Below are 24,142 nucleotides of genomic sequence, written 5' to 3' on the forward strand. Positions count from 1 at the left end.
AGGAAGACCCAGTAGGGTCGAAACGTTCATGTGCAGTTACATCTGTATAGTTTATTATATAGTTTTTACTTTGTTTTTAAGCTAATATTGATGTACTTTAATAAATAATTGTTAAAATTTTATATTGTTTTAATAGCTCAACATTTGATTTCCTGACTTTGTTAAAGTTGGGCTTTCGTTCCCTTTTTGGTTTTGCATAGCAAGTGAATTCTAGCCAACTCAGGACCTTCCTTAAATTTTCCCAACTACAAAGGATTTATATAAACATGTTTTTGTGAGCAATACTACTTCCTTATCAGTATGATTCAACAAGAGAAACAATACACAAGGGAATGGAAGAAATACATATGTATGATGTGGGGAAAGACAAGGCCTGTCACTAAACTCCTTGTCACAATATCTTCTGCATCATTGCCTATACAGAAGTCCAGGATTAAAACTTTTTAAAAAGCTTTCTCATCCATAAACTGGAAGAAATTATATGTTATCCAGTGAGTGCTTAAAAATATCTGCCATAGGGATAGACAAGAACCAACTCACGAGCCAAAATTTGGCTCAAGGTTGGCTCAGAGCCCCCAAACCAACATTCATGGAAGATACCTTCCCCAAACATTTACGAGAGTTTTGTCCAGTTGTTTGAGGCCATTTGCATCTGACCGACATCATCAAACTTCTCTTTGAGTTCCAAGACTGGTCTAGCAGCTGCAACCAAAAGTGTACAGCTGTTTTGTTAAAAAATATATGTACTAGTCCTGTAGGCTGTCAGCCATTAATATAGTGCATGTTATCTGTATTCAATACATTCATCAATTTACACTGTATGTTGCATTGTCAGCTAACATGTCTCAACAGCGCTGGTTTTGTATGTTTTTGCAGGAACTGAATACCAATGGGAGAACAACAAAATATGAATTCCCACTTCTGGATCTCCATTCTATATCCAGCATCACACAATTAATGCCATTCTTCAGGATACTGAGTTGTGTTTTTAAAACTGAAAACAGCAGGTCCCTTGATACATGTAACTCAGTGTCTCTTAAAACAAACTGTTCCTTTGGAAGTAGCGCAAAAACCTTGAAGCTTCTAGAAGGCTATGTGGAACAGGATTTTATAGAAAATATGGAAAGTTAATTTACTCTAAAAAGACAGTATAATTATTGAAGCAAGTAGCTGCAACAAGGCTCAGCTTCATTGATGAGGCATTTTAAAGTTTACAGATTTCATTTCAGGTTTTTTTTCATACTGATGTGGGCCACAGCTGTCCTGTTTTTGATGAACAATAATATTTTGCCCTCAGGTTTTATTAAAGTGGATTAGCATCGCAATTTGCACATTTCTAAAAGGGAGGGTTTTTAAACTTTTAAAGTATGATTTGCTCCTCCTGAAGTCAATATTTATCCAAGGATGTTTAAATGGGCTTGCAGATTTATTTATAGAACACTTTTAAGGCAAATAAATAACAATGATAGATGTTGGGTGAAGGAACTGTTCTGAAGATGTTTTAGTATTAAATATGTAAACCAGGGATTCCCAAACAGGTTCGCAGGAGCTTTGGGGGGGGGGAGGGATCCATGGCCTTTCCCCTCCTGCCTTGACCACAAGCTAGTGAACTGGCTGCCTCCACCTGGAGGATTCAGTGAGTAGGCCATGGGTGTAAAAATCAAAGGGGGAAGAGTCAGTTGTGGTGTGGTATTGGGGGTCTGGGCTGTCTTCTCACTTCCTGCCCTTTTTTCCAACCTACATAAGGAAGAGCCACAATAGGAGCAGTAAAGGCAGGATGTTAGCCTTCATTCCTAGTCAATCTAAGGCAGGTAATGGAATTGTTTAACCTTGCCCATCAGAGGCAATAGTGGAATACACACTTTGTTTGAAAAACACACCACTGAAGCAGTTCTTCAGAGAGGATTTGGTTTAACAGAATACAGAATAATTCATCATACAATATTTGAAACTAAACATCTGAATAAATGTGAACATTTCAAGCATCATATGGCAATACTTTTATTGCGGAATGAACTGACACAAACGCCCTACCACATTTTTATTTCACCATGGCAAAATGAAGCAAACGCACCCTAGGTTACTAACGATCCAGCTTGGTCTAAAGGCCCTAATATTCAAGCAAAATATCAGTATTTTTCTCACCTATCCAGGGTCCTTAGAAGTTACTCCAAGTTTCTTCCCTTGGTGAACCTGAGAAGACAAAGAATATAGGAAACAGACCACAGGCACACCTTTGATCAGTTTCCAAAAGACTACCTTTCCCTCAGTTTCAGCTCTTTTATGGAATTTCTAAGGTCTCCTCCCATCTTCAACATCCAACCAAATCCCCTCAAATGGCAAATGACCATATCTGGATTCCTTGATCTTTTCCTTCAAACCTAATCAAATGGCTACAGGCCATCCTAGGGTGGCTACCACTGTTTATCAACATATTCCAGCTTTTCTCAACTTTTTTACCATTGAGAAATCCCTGAAACATTCTTCAAGCTCTGAGAAATCCCAGAAGTGGTGCAATCATGCAGAATATGGTAGGGAAGCATAGCTGTGTGCTGCCCACTTTGGGCTCCTCCCCACCACCTCCATCATTGGCCATTTTTAGAGAGGGGGTCAGGTTGACATGACCGTATATGGCCATATCACTGATAAATGTTTAACAAATTTTTAAAAAATTAAAAATGAATTAACATCCATCCATTTGGGAAACCTTTCCATATATAGATAGATAGATATAGATGCACACACACACACACACACACACATCCCTATAAGAGGGCATTTCTGTCTCTTTTTAAGATGTTAGAACAGCTACCCATTTTCCCTGGCCACTTGCCCTTAATGGATCCTGGGTTTTATCAGTTCTGACACTTGGGCTCTGCAGCCCTTCATCAAACTGACATGTTTTTCTGTTAAGCACCTTCATAGAGGAATATTAGCACTTGTATAGACAAGTTTCCTGTAAAACTAACGGATCTCTGACTAAGCCTCTCTCTATAATTCCACTAGGCCCCATATGGAGCCTGCTTACCGCTCCATTTTGTGCAGACTCAATGTGGCCTAACGGGAGAGAGAATGAAAGGAGGACAAAGGCTGTGGGTGGTTAAGTCATTTCTGGGGGCATGACATGGAGGTGTGGGAAGCTGACACCACTTCTGGAGGGCCTCAAAACCTGAACATTTATTTCAGGAGCTCTTCCACAGTCAAAAGGTTGAAAAAGGCTGTACTAAAAATTGCAAGGATATAGGTTTTTCTGATATAAGATGTTAAAATAATATGTTGCTGTTTTTTGATATAAGTGTGTAATATATATACATACAGCCTTTTAAATTAGCTATCATACTTGCCTTCAGTTGCAAGCCGAAGCACAGCTACCAAAATGTGGGCCTCACTAACCCAAATGTGATTTTATTTTGAATAAAACTTTGTGGGATTGGGCTGTGGACTATATTACATAGTATTTCCATGATTGTGCTTCTAAAATTCCAAAGTAAAAACATTTGCTTGTAATCTCTTTTTAGATTGGTTTGAAAGTTATTGTTGCCTTTTACAATTGCTGAAAGAGTGCTTCATAATTATGGGTCTAAAAGAATGTTAGAAGACTGTGCATCAGGACAAGACAGATACTGAAAGTATCTATAGTGGAGGTGGTGGTAAGTCAAGTCACAATTGATTTATGGCAACCCCATAGGGTTGTCAAGGCAAGAGACGTTCAGAGGTGGTTTGTCATAGCCTGCCTCTACCTCACGACTCTGCTATTCCTTGGAGGTCTCCCATGCAATTATTAGCCAGGGCTGATCCTGATTAGCTTATGAGATCTGATGAGATATGGTTAGTTTCAGCTATCCAGGTTCGGTGGAGGTATGTATGCCTCTGTGTGTGAGCATGTGTGTAGTAATATGCTGCAATAGAAGTACTTAATTTTCTAAGAAAATGGCTTACAGCAGCCTTGTAAATTACTTGTACAGCTATACTTTTTAGGTGTTGGATGACTCTTGGTATATTAGCCAGCTTGGTATAAGCGGTTAAGAGTAGCGGCTTCTAATCTGGAGAGCCGGGTTTGAGTCTGGTCTTCCACGTGCAGCCAGCTGGATGACCTTGGGCTAGTCACAGTCCTATTAGAACTGTTTTCACAGAGCAATTCTGTCAGAGCTCTCTCAGCCCCACCTACCTCACAGGGTGTCTGTTGTGGGGAGAGGGAGGGAAGGCAATTGGAAGCCGTTTTGAGACTCTTGGTAGTGAAAAGCAGGGTATCGAAACCAATGCTGCTGCTTTTTTTCTACTGTAACTGTTTGAGGGAAAGGCTCTCGGTTCCAGTCTCATATTAATGGCTGTACTCCAGTACAGTTATTATCTTAACTGTTAAAGACCATGTGGGAATTTTTTTTGTTAAATGAAGTATGTCAATATCTACAAGTAAAAAGAACTGATCACTAGCAAGAAATCTACGTATTAAAATTTGAAAATATGGTAGTCTTTTCTTTGTGATTATTGTTCTGTTTTCATGTATTTATAACTATCAATGTGAATAGTATTACTTCTTGAGTATGTCCTTTTTGTTATTTATCTAGCACTTTCATCATGGGCACAGTTCCACCTAACATTGTTTACTTTTGTGTCCATTGACTTCCACAATAGTGAGACTTCAAGCGCTTAACTCTGACTAGATGGTGCCTTGTTTGTACAACATTTGTACAAAGGATAGCCAAATTAGAGAGGTTCTCATTAAAGATTGCTTATAAGTGCCACAACTTGCAAACAACCTGATTTCAGTGAGAGTACTTGCTAAAAGAGGGATGATGACAGAGGCAGCACCTCACTAACTGAAGTTAAGACCAATTTTTTCATGCTTCTGTTTCCCCAGATCTGTTCCATTTCTTTTGCAAGAGACAATAGTCTTTGTGAGATACACATTACTTTACACATTCCCATTGGAAAGTGCCCTGTGCATTAGTTGGCCATGCTCCTAAGATGATTACTCTGCACTCCAAAGAGTTTGCCGTTTCATCTGCTATCAAGCAGATTCTCAAGATACACAGCTCTTACTAGCCACTTTCATAACACCTTTGAACCACACAGGTTCTTTCCACTCAGATCTGTTTTGGGGTATGCTACACCCAGGATTGTTCGGAGTTTGGCATGACTGGATCAACTTGCATTTTCTGCAACAAAGGAGGATTATTTAATGCTTTTATGTTTGTAGAATTACAGTTTTAAAAGTGAGGATTGGATATTCTCTCAATTATTGAGTCTCTACCTACCTTGCAGTATTGATAGAATTTACATTCCATTTGCTAGCAAAGTTATACTCAAAATCCTACAAGCTAGGCTCCAGCAATATGTAGACCAAGAACTTCCAGAAGTACAGGCAGGATTTCGAAGAGGTAGAGGAACTAGAGATCAAATTGCCAACATATGCTGGATCATGGAGGTGGCTAGGGAGTTCTAGAAGAACATCTACTTCTGCTTCATTGACTATGCTAAAGCCTTTTATTGTGTGGAGCATAACAAATTGTAGCAAGTTCTTAAAGAGATGGGGATACCAGAGCATCTTATCTGTCTTTTGAGAAACCTATATGCAGGTCAAGAATCAACAGTGAGAACCAGGAATGGAATCACTGATTGGTTCAAAATTGAGAAAGTTTGGCAAGGCTGTATACTGTCGCCTTGCCTATTTAACTTGTATGTGGAGCAAATAATGAGAAGCGGGCTTAGATGAGTCACAAATTGGGATCAAGATTGCAGGGAGAAATATCAACGACCTCAGATATGCAGATGATACCACTAATGGCAGAAAACGAAGAGAAACTAAAGAGCCTTTTGATACGGGTGAAGGAGGAGAGTGCAAAAGTTGGTTTGAAACTCAACATCAAGAAAAAGAAGATCATGGCATCCGGCCCTCTCAATTCCTGGCAAATAGATGGGGAGGAAATGGAGGTAGTGACAGATTTTATTTTCCTGGGCTCCAAGATCACTGCAGATGGGGATTGCAGCAAAGAAATTAAAAGACGCTCCTGGGGAGGAAAGTCATGGCAAATCTAGACAGCATCCTAAAAAGCAGAGACATCACCCTACCAACAAAAGTGCATCTAGTCAAGGCTATGGTCTTCCCAGTTGCAACTTATGGCTGTGAAAGTTGGACCATAAGGAAGGCCGAGCGTCAAAGAATTGAGGCTTTTGAACCCTGGTGATGGAGAAGACTCTATCAAGTCCCTCGGACTGCAAGGCGAACAAACCGGTCAGTCCTAGAGGAGGTCAGCCCTGCCTGCTCCTTAGAAGGCCAGATACTGAAGATGAAACTCAAATACTTTGGCTATCTCATGAGAAGGAAGGACTCCCTGGAGAAGAGCCTAATGCTGAGAGCAATTGAGGGCAAAAGAAGAAGGGGACGACAGAGAATGAGGTGGCTGGATGGAGTCACTGAACTTAAATGGACTCCAGAGAATGGTAGAGGACAGGAAGGCCTGGAGGACCATTGTCCATGGGGTCGCGATGGGTCGGACACAACTTCGCACCTAACAACAACAAATTGATAGAATGTTTTATTGGGCTTCTAGAATAACTACATCAATATCATTAAGTAGCAGCAAAATACTTTTAGGAACCTGAATTGGATTAGGAATAGCAATCTAGGGAATCTCTAATTGAAAATTGTCAGCCTATCATCACAATACAATTCATAAAATCCTTTGAAACACTTTTCTACTTCATTTATTCCCAATGGCAACTCAAAGTGACTTATATTGTTCTCTTGTCCATTTATCCTGAAAACCACTCCTAGAAGTAGGTTAAGTTGTGTGTGCGACTGGCAGAAGGCCACTTAAGCAATTATAAATCTGTAGTGTGCTTTTTTCCTGTTCTAAGCTAAGTAGTGTCCTTTCTATACTGCTGTCTTCATCCAGGCTAAGGTGGCTAGCAGATTGAAAACATGCATAATTAAAATATATTTTAAAACAATTAAAAAATTAAAAATTAAAATATGTATACAATACAATAAAATACTCACATTTCAAAATGGCAAGATAGATCACCGAGGGAGTATCAGCCAAAAAGTCTTCACACACTGGTGGAATAATGCAACAGAAGGGGACAGACAACAGTTTCAGGCTTCTTATAAGCAATGTAATATGACTTACAACCTGAGTATTCAACATGACATATTTAAAAGGACCTATTAAATGCCAGGATGCCAAGATGCCTAGCATTTTCCACAATTTTGTATTCCACATTTTTGTATTGCCTTTCCAACCAATTAGGGTCAACAGGTACAAATATTTAAAAATTAAAATACTGTTAAAATATAAAATACTGTTAAAATATAAAATTCAATTAAGCACAACACTAGAAACAGTTACAAGTACATAATAACGACATAAAGGCAAAAATGTTTTATTCAAGGTATAAGCTTTTGTGTGCATGCACACTTCTTCGGAAACAACTTAAAATTTCCTCACCAGTTACATATGGGTAGAGGAAGGAGGGGGATTAATTGCCAGGATTAATTGCTTGTTGCATGCATAAGAAACTGGGTGATTATAGCTGAGATTGGATTAAGGCAGATAAAACCTGTGAATTAGCATACAGATACTAGTTAATGGTTGTAAATTAGCATACAGATCTATTGAGGATGTAAGAGTAAAGTTTGAGTGCAGTGGTCCCTTTAAGACCAACAAAGTTAGTTTCTAGGTGTAAATGAGAATTGAGTGACTTAGCATGCATAGTGACACAAGATCTCTGTTAAACCCTGGAGGTTCCTTGTCCTGAATTTAATAACTTCCACATGGAGCCAGTTGGGTAACTTTGGGCTAATCACAGTTCTCTTAGAGCTGTTCTTACAGTTTTCTTGAGAGCTATCTCAGCCCCATCTACCTGACAGGATGTTGTAAGGAAAGGAAAAGTGTTTGTAAGCCCATTTGAGATTCCTCTGGGTAGTGAAAAGCCAAGTCTAAAAAAACATCTTCATTGGGTCCAGGACTGCTAGCAACCACCTAGTGACTTGATACCTCATGATTTCCATTGCTCACTGAGGCCCAGCTGCTTGCTACTGTTCAGCAGTAGCAACCACACAAAAGGCACTACGGTGTAGTGACCAGAGTTTCAGAATAGGATCTATAACCTCAGGTCTGAATCCCCACTCTACCATGGAAAGTTGTTGGGATATTTGGGGCCATTCCCACACACTCAGCCAAACCTTCTAAGTAGGGTTGTTGTCGCAGTAAAATGGAAAATAATAGTATAAGATGTTTTGGCCCATGTTGTGGGGAAAGGTAAGAGATAAACATGGTGAATAATAAATATAGCTGAAGATATTCAGGCAAAAGATAGATGGGTGAGAAGGAAGCAAGAAAAGGGGGTTGTCAGAAGGAGAGACGTGTGTGTGTGTGAGAGAAAGAGTGGTTACTGTTACAAGTCCTTGCAGGAATTCCAATATACAACCTGTCTTATGGACTGCACTGCACAACTGGCCCATAGTTTTCCTGAGGAGAGTTTGCCTAAAGAAGGGAAAGAGGTAAAACTGACAACAGTGGAGCAGATGAAGGGAAGTAGCTGGTGGGTAGGACTAAAAAAGGAAGCAGGAAAGAGAAAACAGTAAGAAAGTAAAAGCCAGATCTACACAGATCTTCATGGGTCCTCTACTTTTAAAAACAACTCTTAACAAATCTGGTATCAAATCACATGTGGAAGACACAGCTACAAACCCGACCACAAAAAAAAGAAAAAATCCAAACTTTTTTGTTTGGATCCACATGAATTAATCTGATTTTTACCTTGAAATAAAACCAGCTTAATTCTGTAGACTGTGGCTTAGACTATAGGCAGCACCTCAAGAATCAAGCATCCACGGCATCGTAGTGCTGCAACAGAGCAAAAATATTGTTGAAAAACATGGATTCTCATATATTCAAATGAGTAGCCGTGTTGGTCTGAAGTAGCACAATAAAATCAGAGTCCAGTAGCACCTTCGTCTTAGTCTGACGAAGAGTGCTTGCATTCGAAAGCTCACGCCTTGAATAAATCTTCGTTGGTCTTAAAAGGTGCTACTGGACTTTGATTTTATGGATTCTCATGGATCTTCATGATTTTTACACTAGATTATCCCAAACTTACCATAAGATCACCTTTCTATTGATAGCTACAGCATACACCACAAACATCTCAGATCCACACCTTCATGGCAATGCCACAGGGAAGAACGTGGTTCCAAATCACGGATCCTTGGGGTTTTTGCATCCAGTCCCCCACCTTCCCCATATGATCCCCTCTTCTATCAATAGTCGCAGCATACACCACAAGCATCATGGATCCATGACTCTGTGGCAATACCAGGCAGCAAAAACATTCACAGAAGCAATATCCAGCAAGCCCTGAAAACAAATCCCCAGGACTCAATGCCAACTGACAGGCGCAGTCACTAAAGTACCCATCAGGAAAACCATGGGGCTAAGAATCACTAAACAGTTTACAGCAGCAGTGAGGAAACATGAAACCAGAGGAGGGTGCGTGCATTAGCAAGAACAGAGAACAACCACCAAACTGCACCCTGCCTGCCAGTACCTGGCAGCAGAACAAACACACCCACAACATAGCCCTCACTTCCCCCGTGGAGGAGCTCTGACTTGCCTAAGTGCTACAGTCATCCCTCATCACAGGCTCTCCCCATCCCACCCCAGCAGACAAGAATGTTCATGTTCTTATCAGCCCAATTTAACACTGCTGGGCTGGTGAGTGATCATGACCACACCACCATCTACATCACCTCTGTGCTGAGGGTGTGCTCTTGAGTTCCATGTAGGTTTCCTGGTGGGCTCATAGTGACTCAGATCCAGATTTGCTGTGGAGATTGGGGGTACGGGACTGTTTTCAAGGATGTGAGAAATGCTTTTCACCCCAACAACCCATCACACACTAAGAGGGGATACAGTCACAGCAAGCCTGTGCTCATCTCAGGCCTCATCGAAGCTCAGTGGTGAGAAGGTCAGTTGCTCAAAATTATTAGGCTCCAGGTGCAAATGATGTGTGCAGACAATGTCGGCCACATGAGAAAATGCCCACTCGCTCTGAATGCTCATTGGAGGACATGACAGGAAGGCCTGGGCCACATGAGAGGTCCAGCCTGGCCAACTCCAGCATGGCCCAGTATCTCAGTGGACAGATGTTCTGCAACTCCTGGGGCTCCCCAAAGTAAACTGTCACTACTGCACTGTCTGTTACGCTCCCAGAAGAGGAGCCAGGTTGAGCCACCCCATCGTCCAACTTGCATTGATTGGTGGTGTATTCCTCGGGGCAAAGGCTAGCCACCAGAGCAGGTGGAGGAGCAGCAGCCAAGCTTCTTTCTCCACCCCCACCCCCAGCTTCCAACCTTGCCCTTTTGGACATCTGCTACATCAGCTTTCCCCAGCCCCTGGTCCGAAGACCGGGACCGGTCCGTGGATCAATCGGTACCAGGCCGTGGCACCTCCTCATCTTCCTCCTTGGCTGCTGCCTTGGGGCTGCCCTGCCACTCTGCCGCTGGCTCACCTTTGATGCTCTCTGGCGGCCACCATGGCTGGGGCTAATTATCATGGATGCTTCATCCTGATCCTGCATTGAGCAGGGGGCTGGACTAGATGACCTTTAGGTAGTCTTCCAAGTCTATCCTTCTGTGATTCTAGGTAGTGAATATGGGTGACCAAGTGCAAAAAAATAGAGGAACTATCAAGATCTGTACTTCAAAACTACATTTTTTGCCATGGCACCACCGTACAACAATGGATCAATGATTTTTGTGCTGCTCTCAGTAGTTATTGAACATGATATATGATTGGACAATAAATACAGTGTGACCAAATGCAAATATCGTTAGGATCCATGCTGATCCATGGTTTGTAAATATATTTTTGCACTGTGGTGGCACCACAGAGTGGTGGCTTTATTACTTTCTGAGTGTCATCTGGGGCCATGAATATTAGTAGCAATTAGATAAAGATAATATTCAATTTAGTGATGCCAATAAGCAGTGGATTCATGATTTCTGTGTTGTCCTCTGTTGGTTTGGAGATGAAAAGTGACTGTGAGTCTTGGCTGAACCAACACAAAAATTCTTAGGATCCAAGAATGGAATTTCACCATGCAACAGCATCAAGTAGTGGATCCATATTTCTTGCATTGGAATATGAGGCAAAGAAAACAGTATGTGGTGTTTTGAGTGATGCAACACGCAAGCTATAAGGATCCTTGAGGATACCATGGACTAAATTTTAGCAGAGCCAGAGAGATGTGGATTTGGAGATTTCTATGGAGATTTCTATGGTGCGCAGAGTGGTAAGGCAGCAGACATGCAGTCTAAAGCTCTGCCCATGAGGCTGGGAGTTCAATCCCAGCAGCCGGCTCAAGGTTGACTCAGCCTTCCATCCTTCCGAGGTCGGTAAAATGAGTACCCAGTTTGCTGGGGGGTAAATGGTAATGATTGGGGAAGGCACTGGCAAACCACCCCGTATTGAGTCTGCCATGAAAACGCTAGAGGGCTTCACCCCAAGGGTCAGACATGACTCGGTGCTTGCACAGGGGATACCTTTACCTTTTACCTATAGTGTTAAAAGTGACATAGCCATATGTGATTGGGTAATGATTTGGGGGTGACCAAAAGTAAAGCTCCAGAGTATCCATGTTGAATCCATGCATTGGAACCATAGTTTTGATCCATGCTGTTGTCACGAAGGTGTGGATCCATGATTTTGGGGGTGCAAGTTGTGGCGATGGACCTGATAAAAGATTCAATAGTGAGTTTGGGGTGACCAGATGCAAAAACCCGGAGGATCCACGTGGATCCATGCTTCAGAACTGTCTTTTTGCTCCCTGGTGTAGCCATGAAGGTGTGGATCCCTACGTTTTGTGGTACATGCTGTGGCTATTGATGGTGAGTTTGGGGTGTTGTTAGGTGCGAAGTCGTGTCCGACCCATCGCAATCTGATGGTGAGTTTGGGGTAGCCCATTACAAAAAACCTAAAGATCTGTGCTTCAGAACCATGATTTCCCCCATGGCATCACCATGAAGGCACGGATCTGTGATTATTGTGGTGTATGCAAAGGCTATCGATAGGTGATCTGATGGTGAGGTTGGGGTGGCCCAGTACAAAAATCATGAGGATCCATGTATTTCAACCAAGTTTTTGCCCCATTGCAGTGCCACGATTCTGTGGATGCATAATTTTTGTGGTGCTGCTTAGAGTCTAAGACATGGTGTACAGAATGAAGGTGGTTTTATTTCGTTCCAGTATAAAAATCATATCCATTCACGAGGATCCGTTTGAAGTCATCCGACTTTTACCCACGCCCACAAGTAGATGTGAAATCCTCCACTGCTGCCGCCTGTTTTTCAATATGTCTAGTTCACAGCATTGCCCAATCTGGAGAGTCATAGCCAGTGCCTGGAGCCATGAACAGACAAAAACATTTCCCCACAAGCCTTAGAAAAGACCCTGGTATTCAGAAAAATCTGAAATCTAGAGGAAAAAATGGGGGTTGAAGTAAATCAAAAATAGAGTGGAAGGCAGATAAAAGAAAGGTCGGTTGGTGAGTGAGAAGGAAACAGGCAAAAGAGTAAAGGATATGGACACTGCCAGGAGGTCAGCAACTGGACAAAGGAAGAAAGTGGAAATATGAGGGAAGTGAAGTGACTCCTCCAAGTCTTTGCAAGATCACTGCCTGGTTTATTTACATACTACAATTCTGTCATAGGTAAAATGTAAAGGTATCCCCTGTGCAAGCACCGTGTCATGTTTGACCCTTGGGGTGATGCCCTCTAGCGTTTTCATGGCAGACTCAATACGGGGTGGTTCTGTCATAGTGTTGCATAATAATAAATAAATAATTGTAAGGAACTGTGAAGGGTTTAGGGTTAGATTTTGTAACTATAATAACAAAATAATACTAAACAGGAAGGCTGGGAAATGAGTCTGGCACCAAATTTTTCATATTGAAATATATATCGCTACACGTGGCTAAAGAGAAAATATAAATAGTCGTATTAAAGGGAAATGCAAAACGTAACGCAGATGGATTTCTGCTGAACCCAAACGTATCCAATAAAAGTATGCCATCTTCCCCACTGGGCTCACCATCAAAACCAAAACGACAAGAAAAAGTCCAATTGCACTGATCCAGGCTCCGCCCCCGGAAGTGCCTTAAATCGGAGAAAAGAGGGTTGGGTAGGAGGAAGATTTTTTTTCCCCTCCTTTCCTTGCTGCGGCTTTTGTATTCGAGCTAAAATGGCGGCGGTGCAAGCAAAGAGTGGGATCCTGCTCAGCTCGGTGAGAGGGGACGGGTCGGGGTGGAATCCGTGCTGGGAGGGAAAATAATTTTTGCTACTCGCAACGAGAAGGCGAGCGACAGGGTTGAGCGCTGATTTCTTTTGCTTCCCGTGCATGTTTGGGGGTGGAGTTGGTTTCTCTTTCGCCCTCTTAAGTTTCGGTTGTCGTTGTCTGTTTTGTGGCTCGCTGCTGGAGATGGTCGTCGGCGGGGAAGTTAAATCGCCCCCCCCCTCCCCAGTGCGAGATTCCCAAGGGGAGAAATTCTCTTCTGCTTCTGTTGAGGGAGAGGCTCTTCCTTTTCCAGGGTTCTTATATTCAAGAGTTGTATAAGAAAAGGAAAATAATACTCGGTGTGGGTTATTCTGAGTGCGGGGAGAACCTGCTGGTGGTGAAATTTTAAATATTGTGTAGCCTTTAAAGGCGTGGGGGCTTTTCTTGGTGTCTGGCTCTAACAGAATAGTTGCTTCATCTTCGCATAGGCTTCTTATTGCCTGTAGAACCTGGTTCCTTGTGCAGTTACAAACTCTTGTGCTTAAATGTGGTTATAATATTTAAAAGACCTACATGCAATGTGGCTTCGGGGGAGCCGAAATGAGAATTTGAAGGAAGCGAGACATGGGAATGGTAAAACATGCCTGGCTTTTAGCTTTCGCTTTGTAGCACTGGAGGAGGAGTTAACAGAGGCGGGCCTTAAGCAGTTGTGTTAATACACTGAAGGAAAGGAATGTGTCCGTTTTAAAAATGAAACCCTTGATCCGTCTGGCCTGGTGTTCGGAGTCTGATAATGGCTCTTTGAGGACCTCCTGCAGTGGACTTTCCCAGTTCTGTCACCTTGTAATAGAAGATACTAGCTGTTGGGTTGGAGACCATTATGTCCAAAGCATATGCCCTGCTACTGAGCTGTGGTTTTTGCTCGGCACATGGGGTACTTAATTTGTACGGAATTACACCAACTTGCTGAAGAAAGTCAGAGTGTCAGGTTAGTGGAAGTCAGAGTTCCCACCTCCGTTTATTTTATTTTCTCCCTACATCTTTGTCCTGCCATTCGTTCAAGGATTTTGCAGTCTGTAGTAGGCACATGGTGTCTCAAATGAGAGGGAGTGATTCTTGAAGCCCTCAGGAGATCATGTCTGGGCAACATTGGCTCTTAATCCCAAAAGCTCTGGGACTGTTAAATCCTATGCCCTGCTACAGACCTATGGTTTCCTTGGAAGGGTCTACATGCTGAAGTCTCTCTTAATTATTTCTTCAAAGTGTCTGCCATTAATCACTAACATTTCTATTGCCCCAGTGTTTTTGTGAGCAACTATTGAACTGATATGTCTTTCTAGCAAAGAATTATCATGCTGAATATTTTGGATGTTGTGATGCTGTTTACTAATTTGCCAGTAATTTACTTTCTCCTTATATCTGTACTCTGATGATCCCTGTTCCATTGTCTGAAGAAATGTGAAAGCTCACACCTTGAATAAATCTTTGTTGGTCTTAAAGGTGCCATGGGACTCAAATTTTGTTAAGCTGAAGGATGGTTTAGTTTCCTGCATGTGAGGACTGTGAGACATTGAGAACTGCCTACTGGTAGTAAAAAGTACTTGAACAGAATGTAAACATAAGAATTGATTTAAAACACACATCAGTGTTTGACATGATGTAGTTGCTATTGTAATTAATTTCTCTGCTTTGTAGGGCTGCAATCCGTATCACATTAAGCCCAAGGGGCAGGCTACAGTTCTGATATTCTATAGCTGCTTGCCTAAATAACCAATTCAAAAGTATGAGGGAACACCTCTATTGTACAAGCTCTGATAAAGAATCACCAGTCCACATTGAAGACAGATGCAAGTAGCAGCTGTTGGGGCGGGAGAAGTGTTGCTGGTACTTTCCCAAAGGTGCTATATGCCCCTTATCTATTCTCAGAATACTCACGTTAATGAGGAACATATAGAAGTTATGTATTTTAAATCGCTGTTTGGCCTTGGATTGTTAGGATTAAATGTGATCACCCTATTGTTTTAACATTAAAAAGATCTAAAGTGTTTTGTTTAGGCTGAATATCAGTTCACACTTATTGTTCTTTGTTCTTATGTAAACCGCCCTGAGCCTCCGAGGAGGGCGGTATATAAATATAATAAATAAATAAAATAGTGACCACCATGTGATTGCCTCAGGAATCATAATGCAGCTGCTGAGTTTTCAGTAATCTGTAGGAGGTTATACAATTTTGGCCAATGGCCAGTATTGCTAGAAGGTACCTCATGCTCTAAAACAACTTGTCAGCATATTGTCTTAGTGCAGATGGCTGTTTCCTTCGCATCTTTTTCACCTGTAAGTTGGTGAGGAATGGGATGGCAATGATCAGATGGTTCTGACTGCTGACCCAAACTATTGTAGTGGTACTCCTCCTCCTCTGATAGGGCGAGGAAATCCTCTGGGTGATTTCCACGGTTCCATCAGAGAGGCAGGATTTATTCAAATTCTTCTTCCTGTTTATGCTCGGTGGGAGTCACCCAAGCTCACTTTGTTTCCTGCCTCAGCATAGTCAGGAAGCCCTTCTTTATATTCTAATCTATTTCTATTATAATTCTAAATTATATCTAAGACTCTTGTAGCTGGCAGAATGCTATTATTATAATTGTTCAGGGTAGCTGGAGTAAAGAGCAAAGAGAAACAAGCCACTAGAGGTACACTCTCCAAACTGAGAGCAGATGGCCATACAGAGCCACGATACAGCAAGCGTTCTCCCTTTGGACATGGAAATGGAAGCCCCAATGACTGGGGCAGAGGCTGAAAAGTCGATGGGCGCATCCTCTCGGACAAGGAGGCTTCCCAATTAGTGGCAAAACACTGCAGGAAAGAGGGAAGTATCTTAAGAAGTGTGCTGAGAAAGAGGGTGGCCATTTTGTAGATGCAGGAGACTCGGAGCACAAAAAGCCTCGCCCGAGACTGATTCAGAAGAGGAAGACACAGTAAGTGCCTCCAGGCATAAGGAAATGTCTAATGATTTAATTGAAAGAATTATAAGAAGGTTGAGTTCTGAATTGTATGCAAAAAATGAGTAGATTGCCATCTACTGGCTGCAGCCAGGAGAGTGAAGCAGGAGAACACCGGGAGAGATCCTGGAGAAATAATAAGCAGCCCAAAAGCATGTTTACTGTAGTCCCTCCAGAAGACAGTACACAGTCTGATGTGGAGGAGTCCTCCAAAGGAGACATGGAGTTGTATAAGGGGAGGATAATGTGGAGAAAATGATACTTCCAGAACATAATAAGCGCTTTTTCAATCCTGATGATTATCAGTATGTGTTGGGAAGATGCATGGCTGAACTAAATATTAAGCAGTCTCCAGCAGGAGGAGTTGGAAAGCAGTGTTACATCTGAAGTATTTAAACAACTTCATAAAAACAAGATTCAGAATGGAGACATTAAAATTCATAACACAGTCCATGCAAAAAGGAGACCTGCTGATGTCTCTAGATGTAAGGAAGCATATCTCCAGTATTAGAAAGACACAGGAAATATCTGAGGGTCTGTGTTCAAGAGGAGCGGTTTCAATACAGTGCTCTTCCATGCAACCTCTCAATGGCCCCATGGATTTTCTAAAAGCTGGTGGTAATTTCAGTAGCAGTATTAAGAGGAATGAGAGTACATCTGCACGCCTAATTTACAATTATATCAGGAAAGTCTTCGTACGTTGGTATAGAAGTAAGGAAGTAAAGTAAAGGTAAAGGTATCCCCTGTGCAAGCACCGAGTCATGTCTGACCCTTGGGGTGACGCCCTCCAGCGTTTTCATGGCAGACTCAATACGGGGTGGTTTGCCAGTGCCTTCCCCAGTCATTACCGTTTACCCCCCAGCAAGCTGGGTACTCATTTTACCAACCTCGGAAGGATGGAAGGCTGAGTCAACCTTGAGCCGGCTGCTGGGATTGAACTCCCAGCCTCATGGGCAAAGCTTACAGACAGCTGCCTTACCACTCTGCGCCACAAGAGGCTCTGAAGTAAGGAAGTAAGGAAGTAGACTTTGTCAAAGTCAGGGATAAAGAAATTAAAAGCAGTAACCTTAAGGAGACAGGTAGCAGCATCAACAGCAGTTCTGCCATTAATTAATGGCAAGTTCCTATCATGGCATCAACACATCATCATTAGTTTGCTAATTCTATATATTTTTCTTTTTGTTAAGTATGGTATATAGTTAACAGAGTGAGAGTTAAGTTATAGAACCTGTAGAAGTTCCTGAACTGAGCTTGGATGACTCCCACCAAGCACAAACAGGAAGATAAGTCCTGCCTCCCTGATGGAATGGTGGAAATCACCCAGAGGATGTCCTCTTTTTCCCCTCAGAGGAGAAGGACTCTTCACAGTAGGTATCCAATCATCGTTTTGTGAGTGACTCCCAGATGTACATTTAGCTATAGGTTCTCATTTTCCTGCCATATCACACATAACAAAATACTATAAGCTATGAGCTACCTGGAACCTTAACATTCAGAGGTATACTGTCTTTGAATGCTATAAGCTATCTGGAACATTATACTGTGTTAATGTAAACTGTTTTAATCCTGTTTATGAATTGTTGTAAGATGCCCTGAGCCCTTTGAGAAAGGGCAACATATAAATTATACTAAAAATAAATAAGCTACCTGGAACCTTAATATTCAGAGGTATATTGCCTTTGAATTCTAGTTATGGAGAGCTCTTTATTCCTACATGCCAGCCATCCAAGGTTTACCACTGAAATGGACTGTTGGTCTGTTCCAGGAGGGCTACTTTTATATAATCCACCCTCTGACTGTAATGGCCACTCTTTGGCCAGTTGATGCTTTGTGAACTTCCATTGCAAACACTCCCATCAAGTGGAGAGTAACTGTTACCCCACTTCCTTGGAAAAGCCTCACTGGAGAGAAAGTTGCTGCTCTGGTTGTTCATTCTCTCAGGCAGTACCTTTTCCTTGTTTCAGTTTCAACTGCAGGCAAGAACAATTGTCTATTGCAAAGCAGGCGCACTTGGAGCTTGTTACCATCATACAAAATGTCATAGCTTTATAGATTCTTTGGTAGGTAGTATAAGGAACAGTGACACTGTGTATTTAAGACCAGCAGTTCTATCGTCTTAGCACTTGTTCTGGATTGCTTAAGATACTAAAATCCTAACTCAAACCCAAGTATGATATATCACAATATATCACATTGATTATTTATTACATTTGTATACCGCCCTCCCCTGTGGTTCACATGGAATGTATGAAGTAATACATTGAACTCGGTTTCTGTTTCAAATAGAATAGAATACAATAATAGTAACAATAACAACAGAAGATAACAGAACAACAATCAAAGAGGTCCATGGTTCAGTTCAGTACATGGATTCCTGGGAGGGAGGTTCAGGGGCCCAGCAGGTGTTGCTGATTCCGGTCGACCTCAACCATATGCCTGACAGATTTCCATCAGAGCCCTGGTCTCCTTTGGGAGCTCATTCCACTAGGTGAGGCCCAGGACAGAGAAAGCCCTGGTTGAGGTCAGTCAGGCTTTTGGGCCAGGGTGATGGTCACAGAGTGCAAAGCTCTTTGAAGGGTGTAGGCAGAAATGCAGTCCCTCAGGCACATTGGGCCTGACCGTATATGGCCTTGAAGGGAATTACCAGAACCTTTAGCCTGATCTGGAATGTGATTGGTAGCCAGTGTAGTTGATGGAGGATGGACCAGATGTGGAACCTCCATGGTGTTACTGTGAGGACCCTGGCTGACTGCATGTAGAGAGGGAGTGGGGAATCAAACTCGGTTCTCCACATTAGAGGCCTCTGCTCTTAACCACTACATCAAGCTGGAGTAACTAATAAATAGGAATAACTAATAATACATTAAGAACCTCTTGTGGCGCAGAGTGGTAAGGCAGCCATCTGAAAGCTTTGCCCATGGGGCTGGGAGTTCAATCCCAGCAGCCGGCTCAAGGTTGACTCAGCCTTCCATCCTTCCGAGGTTCGTAAAACGAATGCCCAGCTTGCTGGGGGGTAAACGGTAATGACTGGGGAAGGCACTGGCAAACCACCCCTTATTGAGTCTGCCATGAAAACGCTAGAGAGCGTCACCCCAAGGTTCAGACATGACCCAGTGCTGGCACAGGGAATACCTTTACCTACTTAATAATACATTCTCCTAATTTTTCTAACTTTTTATTAAAATGTTTATACTTTTAATCTGCCATTCAAAAGTCTTAGCAAGCAAGCAGGCCTTGTAGCATCTCCTGAAGATCTCCAAGAAGTCTCTCCCTCCACCTCTTCAGAGAGTTCATTCTACAGAGCTGGAACCATGCGGGAAAAGACCAAGCCTCTGGTTGAAGCCAGAAGATCCACCCTCAGTGGTGGAGTAATCAGCAGATGGCTGCCTTAGTAACATAGTGGGTGCATAGGGACAGAGGCTGATGATCCTTGACCCAAAAGATCAGAACCAGGGCCTCTTCTGTCCTGACCACTACCTGGTAGAGCTGAGGGCCCTGTCGGAACTGGCCCAGTTCCACAGGACCTGCAAGACAGAGCTCTTTGGTCAGGCATTTGGTTGGGGCCAATAAACACCAACGCTGCCTGGGCCCCCTTCGGGCCTTCGGGGAGGGCGGTATATAAATCTAAATAAATAAATAAATATCCCCTGAGACTAATCCAAGTGATGATTGGAAGCGTTAAAAGAATTAGTAGCTGATGGCTCACTGATTATATGATGGTTTTAATGTTATATGATTTTAACAAGGTTTAACTACATTAATTATAAAGGTTGACTTTAATACATTTCTTATGATTATATTGTGTTTTTATGAGTTTTTGTAATAGCTGACTGGGGTGGAAACCACCCTGACCTGGCTTGCTGGTGAAGGAGGGAGGCAGTCAAGAGATCTCAATAATAAATAAGTAAAATGTGATTGATATCTGTAACTGATATTAATCAAGTTACGTCCCTGGTCTTTGTTTAAGCCTTGGGAAATGCAGTCAATTTATTGGATGAATTCTGGTTTCATACAGCAGCCTCCCTTGAGAACTTTTGTTGAAGAATGATGACTTTTAGATCAGAAGCATTTTCCCAACAAAAGAACTTCCAAAGGAGACTGCAGCTAAATTAGGATTTGAACAACAACAAAAATAGATTCTATTTCCTAAAATACAAAAAAGATCTGAGATCCTTTATCTATTATAGATGTTAATCTGTTTAACTGTGGTCACAATATGTTTCTTGATTAGTATGAATTTAACATTATTATACACCCTACACCAGTGGCCCCCAACCCCCGGTCCGGGGACCGGTCCACGGATCAGTTGGTACCGGGCCATGGCTCCTCCTCGTCCTCCTCCCTGGTTGCTGCCTCAAGCGCTGCCCCGCTACTCTGCTGCCGGCTCACCTTTGGTGAGTGCTGCCCCACTACTCTCCAGCTGCCGCCATGGCTGGGGCTCCCCCTTGGCGTGGCACTGTGCAACTGCTGCTGGCAGCGCTCCCCAGCGGGCTGCAGGAAGTCAGGGGCACTGGCGGGAAAGCAAGTGGAGAAGGAGCTCAGGCGGTGGCAACATCCCTCATAAAAAGACTATTCCCCCCTGGGCCTCGGTAAAATTGTCAAACGTTGACCGGTCCCCAGTGATAAAAAGGTTGGGGACCACTGCCCTACACTATTTGGATTCTTGCAGAACCTTGAAGACTGACATTTTAATTCTAGCATGAGCTTTCCTAGAACCCACTTCATCAGATGGATCCTCAGATGGCAGGTTCTGTTTATGGAACGCAAATATTTATTTGATAAAAAATGTTTGCATTCTACACTCAGGCTGCCAATTGAGGATTCATCTGATGGACTCTAGGAAAGTGAATGGTTCTCTCCTATTGCTACCCTCTGTCTACAACCCCGAAGAAAAGATCGTGATCTAACATGTCAAATGCTGCCAAGAGGTCAAATAGTATTAGCAGCGCTGACCTGCCTTGGTCCGGCTGGCAGCAGAAGTCATCCATCAGAGTGACCATTTGTGTCTCAACCCCATGGCCAGGCTGGAAGCCCAGCTGGGCTGGGTCTAGAACCAAAGCTTCCCGAAATGCAGTCAGTTGGTCTGCGACAGCTCTTTCCACTACCTTCCCTAGAAACACCAAGTGGGAGACAGGGCAGTAGTTGGCGGGCTCCTGCAGATCCAGAGATGATTTCTTCAGCAGAGGCCAAACCACTACCTCCTTCAGGCCCTCCAGGAATTCTCCATTTGAAAGAGAGAGGATAATTATATCCTGGAGGGGGGCTCCTATCCTTGCATCTGATCTTTTGATAAGCCATGATGTGGCAAGTGGTAGGCCTCGTCCAAGTCAGTATCCTGACCAGTCAGCAAGAATCATCTGAAGTCCTCTAGTGTATCCTTCAGAGGCAGCCAAGGGGCCTCTAGTTCCTTTTCTGTATCTGAAGTTGGTGGAAGGTCATGGTGGAGTGTCAAGACTATCTGCAAAGTTGCTCGCAAATGCTTCATGGCTAATGTCCAATTTGTCTCTGATTTGGCATCCTTCCTCAAGGATGGTGAGCGATCAAACTATCCTAAATAATTGTGCTGAGCATGAGTTTCCTGATGCTATGGAAATCAAGTAAAATTTACGTTTTATTGACTTTAGAGTCATCTCATAGGTTTTCATCACAAGTTTTCCTCCAAACTTGCTCTAGCTGAGTTCCTGCTTAAATTCATGGACATCTGCAGTATACCAAGGGGCTCACTTTTGACAGGGACAGAAAGTGCATTTGGGGGGGGAGTGATCTCATCGATGACAGTCAGCATCCTGTCTTGCCAGTTGCTGACTAGCTTGTTTAGAGATGCGTAGAGAGGCATTGGGTATTCCAGAACATTCAAGAATCCATTAGGATCTATAAGTCTCTTCAGGGCCCATTATGCACGGCGATTTCGGGTCACATGGAAAATGCGGAGGGGGAAGACGCGAAGCAAACTGGTTATGCACGACGGCAAAACCTGGAGCGGCGGGTGTCAAGGCATCGATGCGGAGCCAAGGGCAAGCGAGGCGAGCGCACCGCTGCGTTGGCAAGAGGCGGAGGCCAGGAAGGGCGGAAGCAGCCTGCGCAGGCGCAGCCCTGCCGGGTTTGTCAGGCACGGTGGGGGAGGGAGCATGTTTACTCCCTTAGTTTACTCCCAGTTCGCCTCTCCCCGTCTTTGCTGCCCCGGTTCCTCTGCCCTTTTATATTGTTTCCCCTACTTTAAGCTTTGTATTGTATATTTGTGCTTTGTTCATTCACACTGTTTTATAAGGTTTTTGTATTTTCTTTGAGACCTCGCCTCCGTTCTCGTTTGTGGTTGAGGTGTGTGTTTGGGAATGGGTGGGAGGCGGGTGGCTGGCCTCTCTGCCGTCCTTAGCCGCGGCGATCTCCTCGCCCCCCTCCACTGTGAGCTCTCCGTCCGCCTTTCCGTCCGTGTTCCCTTGGGTTCCCCCCGGCCTGCGCCGCCATTCGTTCCGGCAGCTGCTTGAGCGGTCGCGCGGCCTCCGACCCTCCGGCCTCCCCGATTATGCACGCTGCCTCCGGTTGCGCCCTGGTCGCCCGGGAAGCTGCGCTTTCTTCCGCGTTCTGCTAACGCGACTTTTTTGGCGCCATGCACCGAATCTGTGGCCGGTTGCAGCCGACTCTGTGCGTTATTGGTGATTTTAGTCGCCGCCATTCCACCCTGAATGCGCACTAAAACCCCCGTGCATAGTGGGTCCAGGTGAGCCAAAATGTGCTTGCCACCCAACTGAGGACGGGGAGGTATTCTTAGCTGGGACTTCAGTGTGTACTGTTCTGACTATGGAACACGGTTAGGTGCTATCAGCTCCACTTCTGGTCCTGTGCCAAAAATCATATCCAGGGTGTGGCCTGCCTGGTGGGTGGGGCCAGTGACAAATTGTGAGAGAGCCAATGTCAAAACAACAAAAGAGGGAACAAAGTAACCCAACCTGTCTAAACAAGCTAGGAACATAAAAGGTTTAACAGCAGCAGAGTAAGTATTAAATATCTTGGAAACACAAAGGTTGGACATGCAAAGCTGCAAATGTTAGCAGCAGCAACATGCAGACAGGCTGACTTTCTAGTCCAGCTGCATTAAGAAACTGTGGCATAATTATGTAGAATATGGTTGGGAAGCATAGCTGTGTACATGCCTACTTGGCGCTCCTTCCCTTCCTACCCCCTTCAGGCCCATCGTTGGCCATTTTGAGAGGGGGGGGGTGTGGGTCAACATGACCATATAAGATCATATCACTTAATAAAAATGTAATACCCATTTGAGAAACCCTTCCAGGGCTGTTAAGAAATCCCTGGCTGAGAAAGCCTGACCTAGAACATTCCCTCTACCTGATCTTCTTAGATACAGTGAAGGAGCAGCAGAGGTTGGGGAGGGGAAGATAAGGGTAAAAGGAGCAGATGTTTTCCCTTTGCCCTCCTTTCTCCTTGGAAAATTTTCTTTCCCTAATTTTGTATTGTATATTTACAAATGAATTAGCCAAAAAGACACATGGTAATGCAATTACGAGACTTTATTGTTAATTTAAATTTGCAGATCCATGTAATAAAAACATGTGTGTGATTACCAACTTGGAGTAGAACTTTGAGCATCAGAACACCAATTTTTATTGTATGTTGAATTGTTTTCATTTAATATTTTCTCTTTAATTTCAGTTGTGTCCAAAGTATCTGCATACAAATTCTACAAGTCACACATGGCCTTTCAGTGCTGTGGCTGAACTTATAGGTATGTGAACAACGTTTTACTTACTTAGTTCAAGGTATTAATTTAGTGTGCGAGTCATATACATAGCCACTGCTTTTTGGGGAATTGGATGGGATCCTATTGTTTTGCCCGTTAAGAATCCCATG

General features: G+C 43.2%; 2 protein-coding genes across 3 annotated transcripts in view; both read left to right on the plus strand.

Annotated features, from left to right (window-relative positions):
* Positions 1–4,470, plus strand: part of DOP1B (DOP1 leucine zipper like protein B) — an 82,327-nt gene extending 77,857 nt beyond the window's left edge. For both annotated transcript variants that reach the window (XM_077342657.1, XM_077342658.1), the window contains exon 37: positions 877–4,470. In XM_077342657.1, coding sequence (XP_077198772.1) covers positions 877–1,131 — 255 coding nt within the window. In that variant the 3' untranslated portion in view covers positions 1,132–4,470. The remainder of the gene's footprint in view (positions 1–876) is intronic.
* Positions 4,471–13,175: 8,705 nt separating this feature from the next.
* The window catches only part of MORC3 (MORC family CW-type zinc finger 3), a 38,129-nt gene continuing 27,162 nt past the window's right edge, over positions 13,176–24,142 (plus strand). Inside the window, exons 1-2 of the mRNA XM_077342659.1 lie at positions 13,176–13,286; positions 23,945–24,017. Coding sequence (XP_077198774.1) covers positions 13,245–13,286; positions 23,945–24,017 — 115 coding nt within the window. The 5' untranslated portion in view covers positions 13,176–13,244. The remainder of the gene's footprint in view (positions 13,287–23,944; positions 24,018–24,142) is intronic.

The sequence above is a fragment of the Paroedura picta genome, chromosome 6, assembly GCF_049243985.1.
Source record: "Paroedura picta isolate Pp20150507F chromosome 6, Ppicta_v3.0, whole genome shotgun sequence".
NCBI classification, from domain to species: Eukaryota; Metazoa; Chordata; class Lepidosauria; order Squamata; family Gekkonidae; genus Paroedura; species Paroedura picta.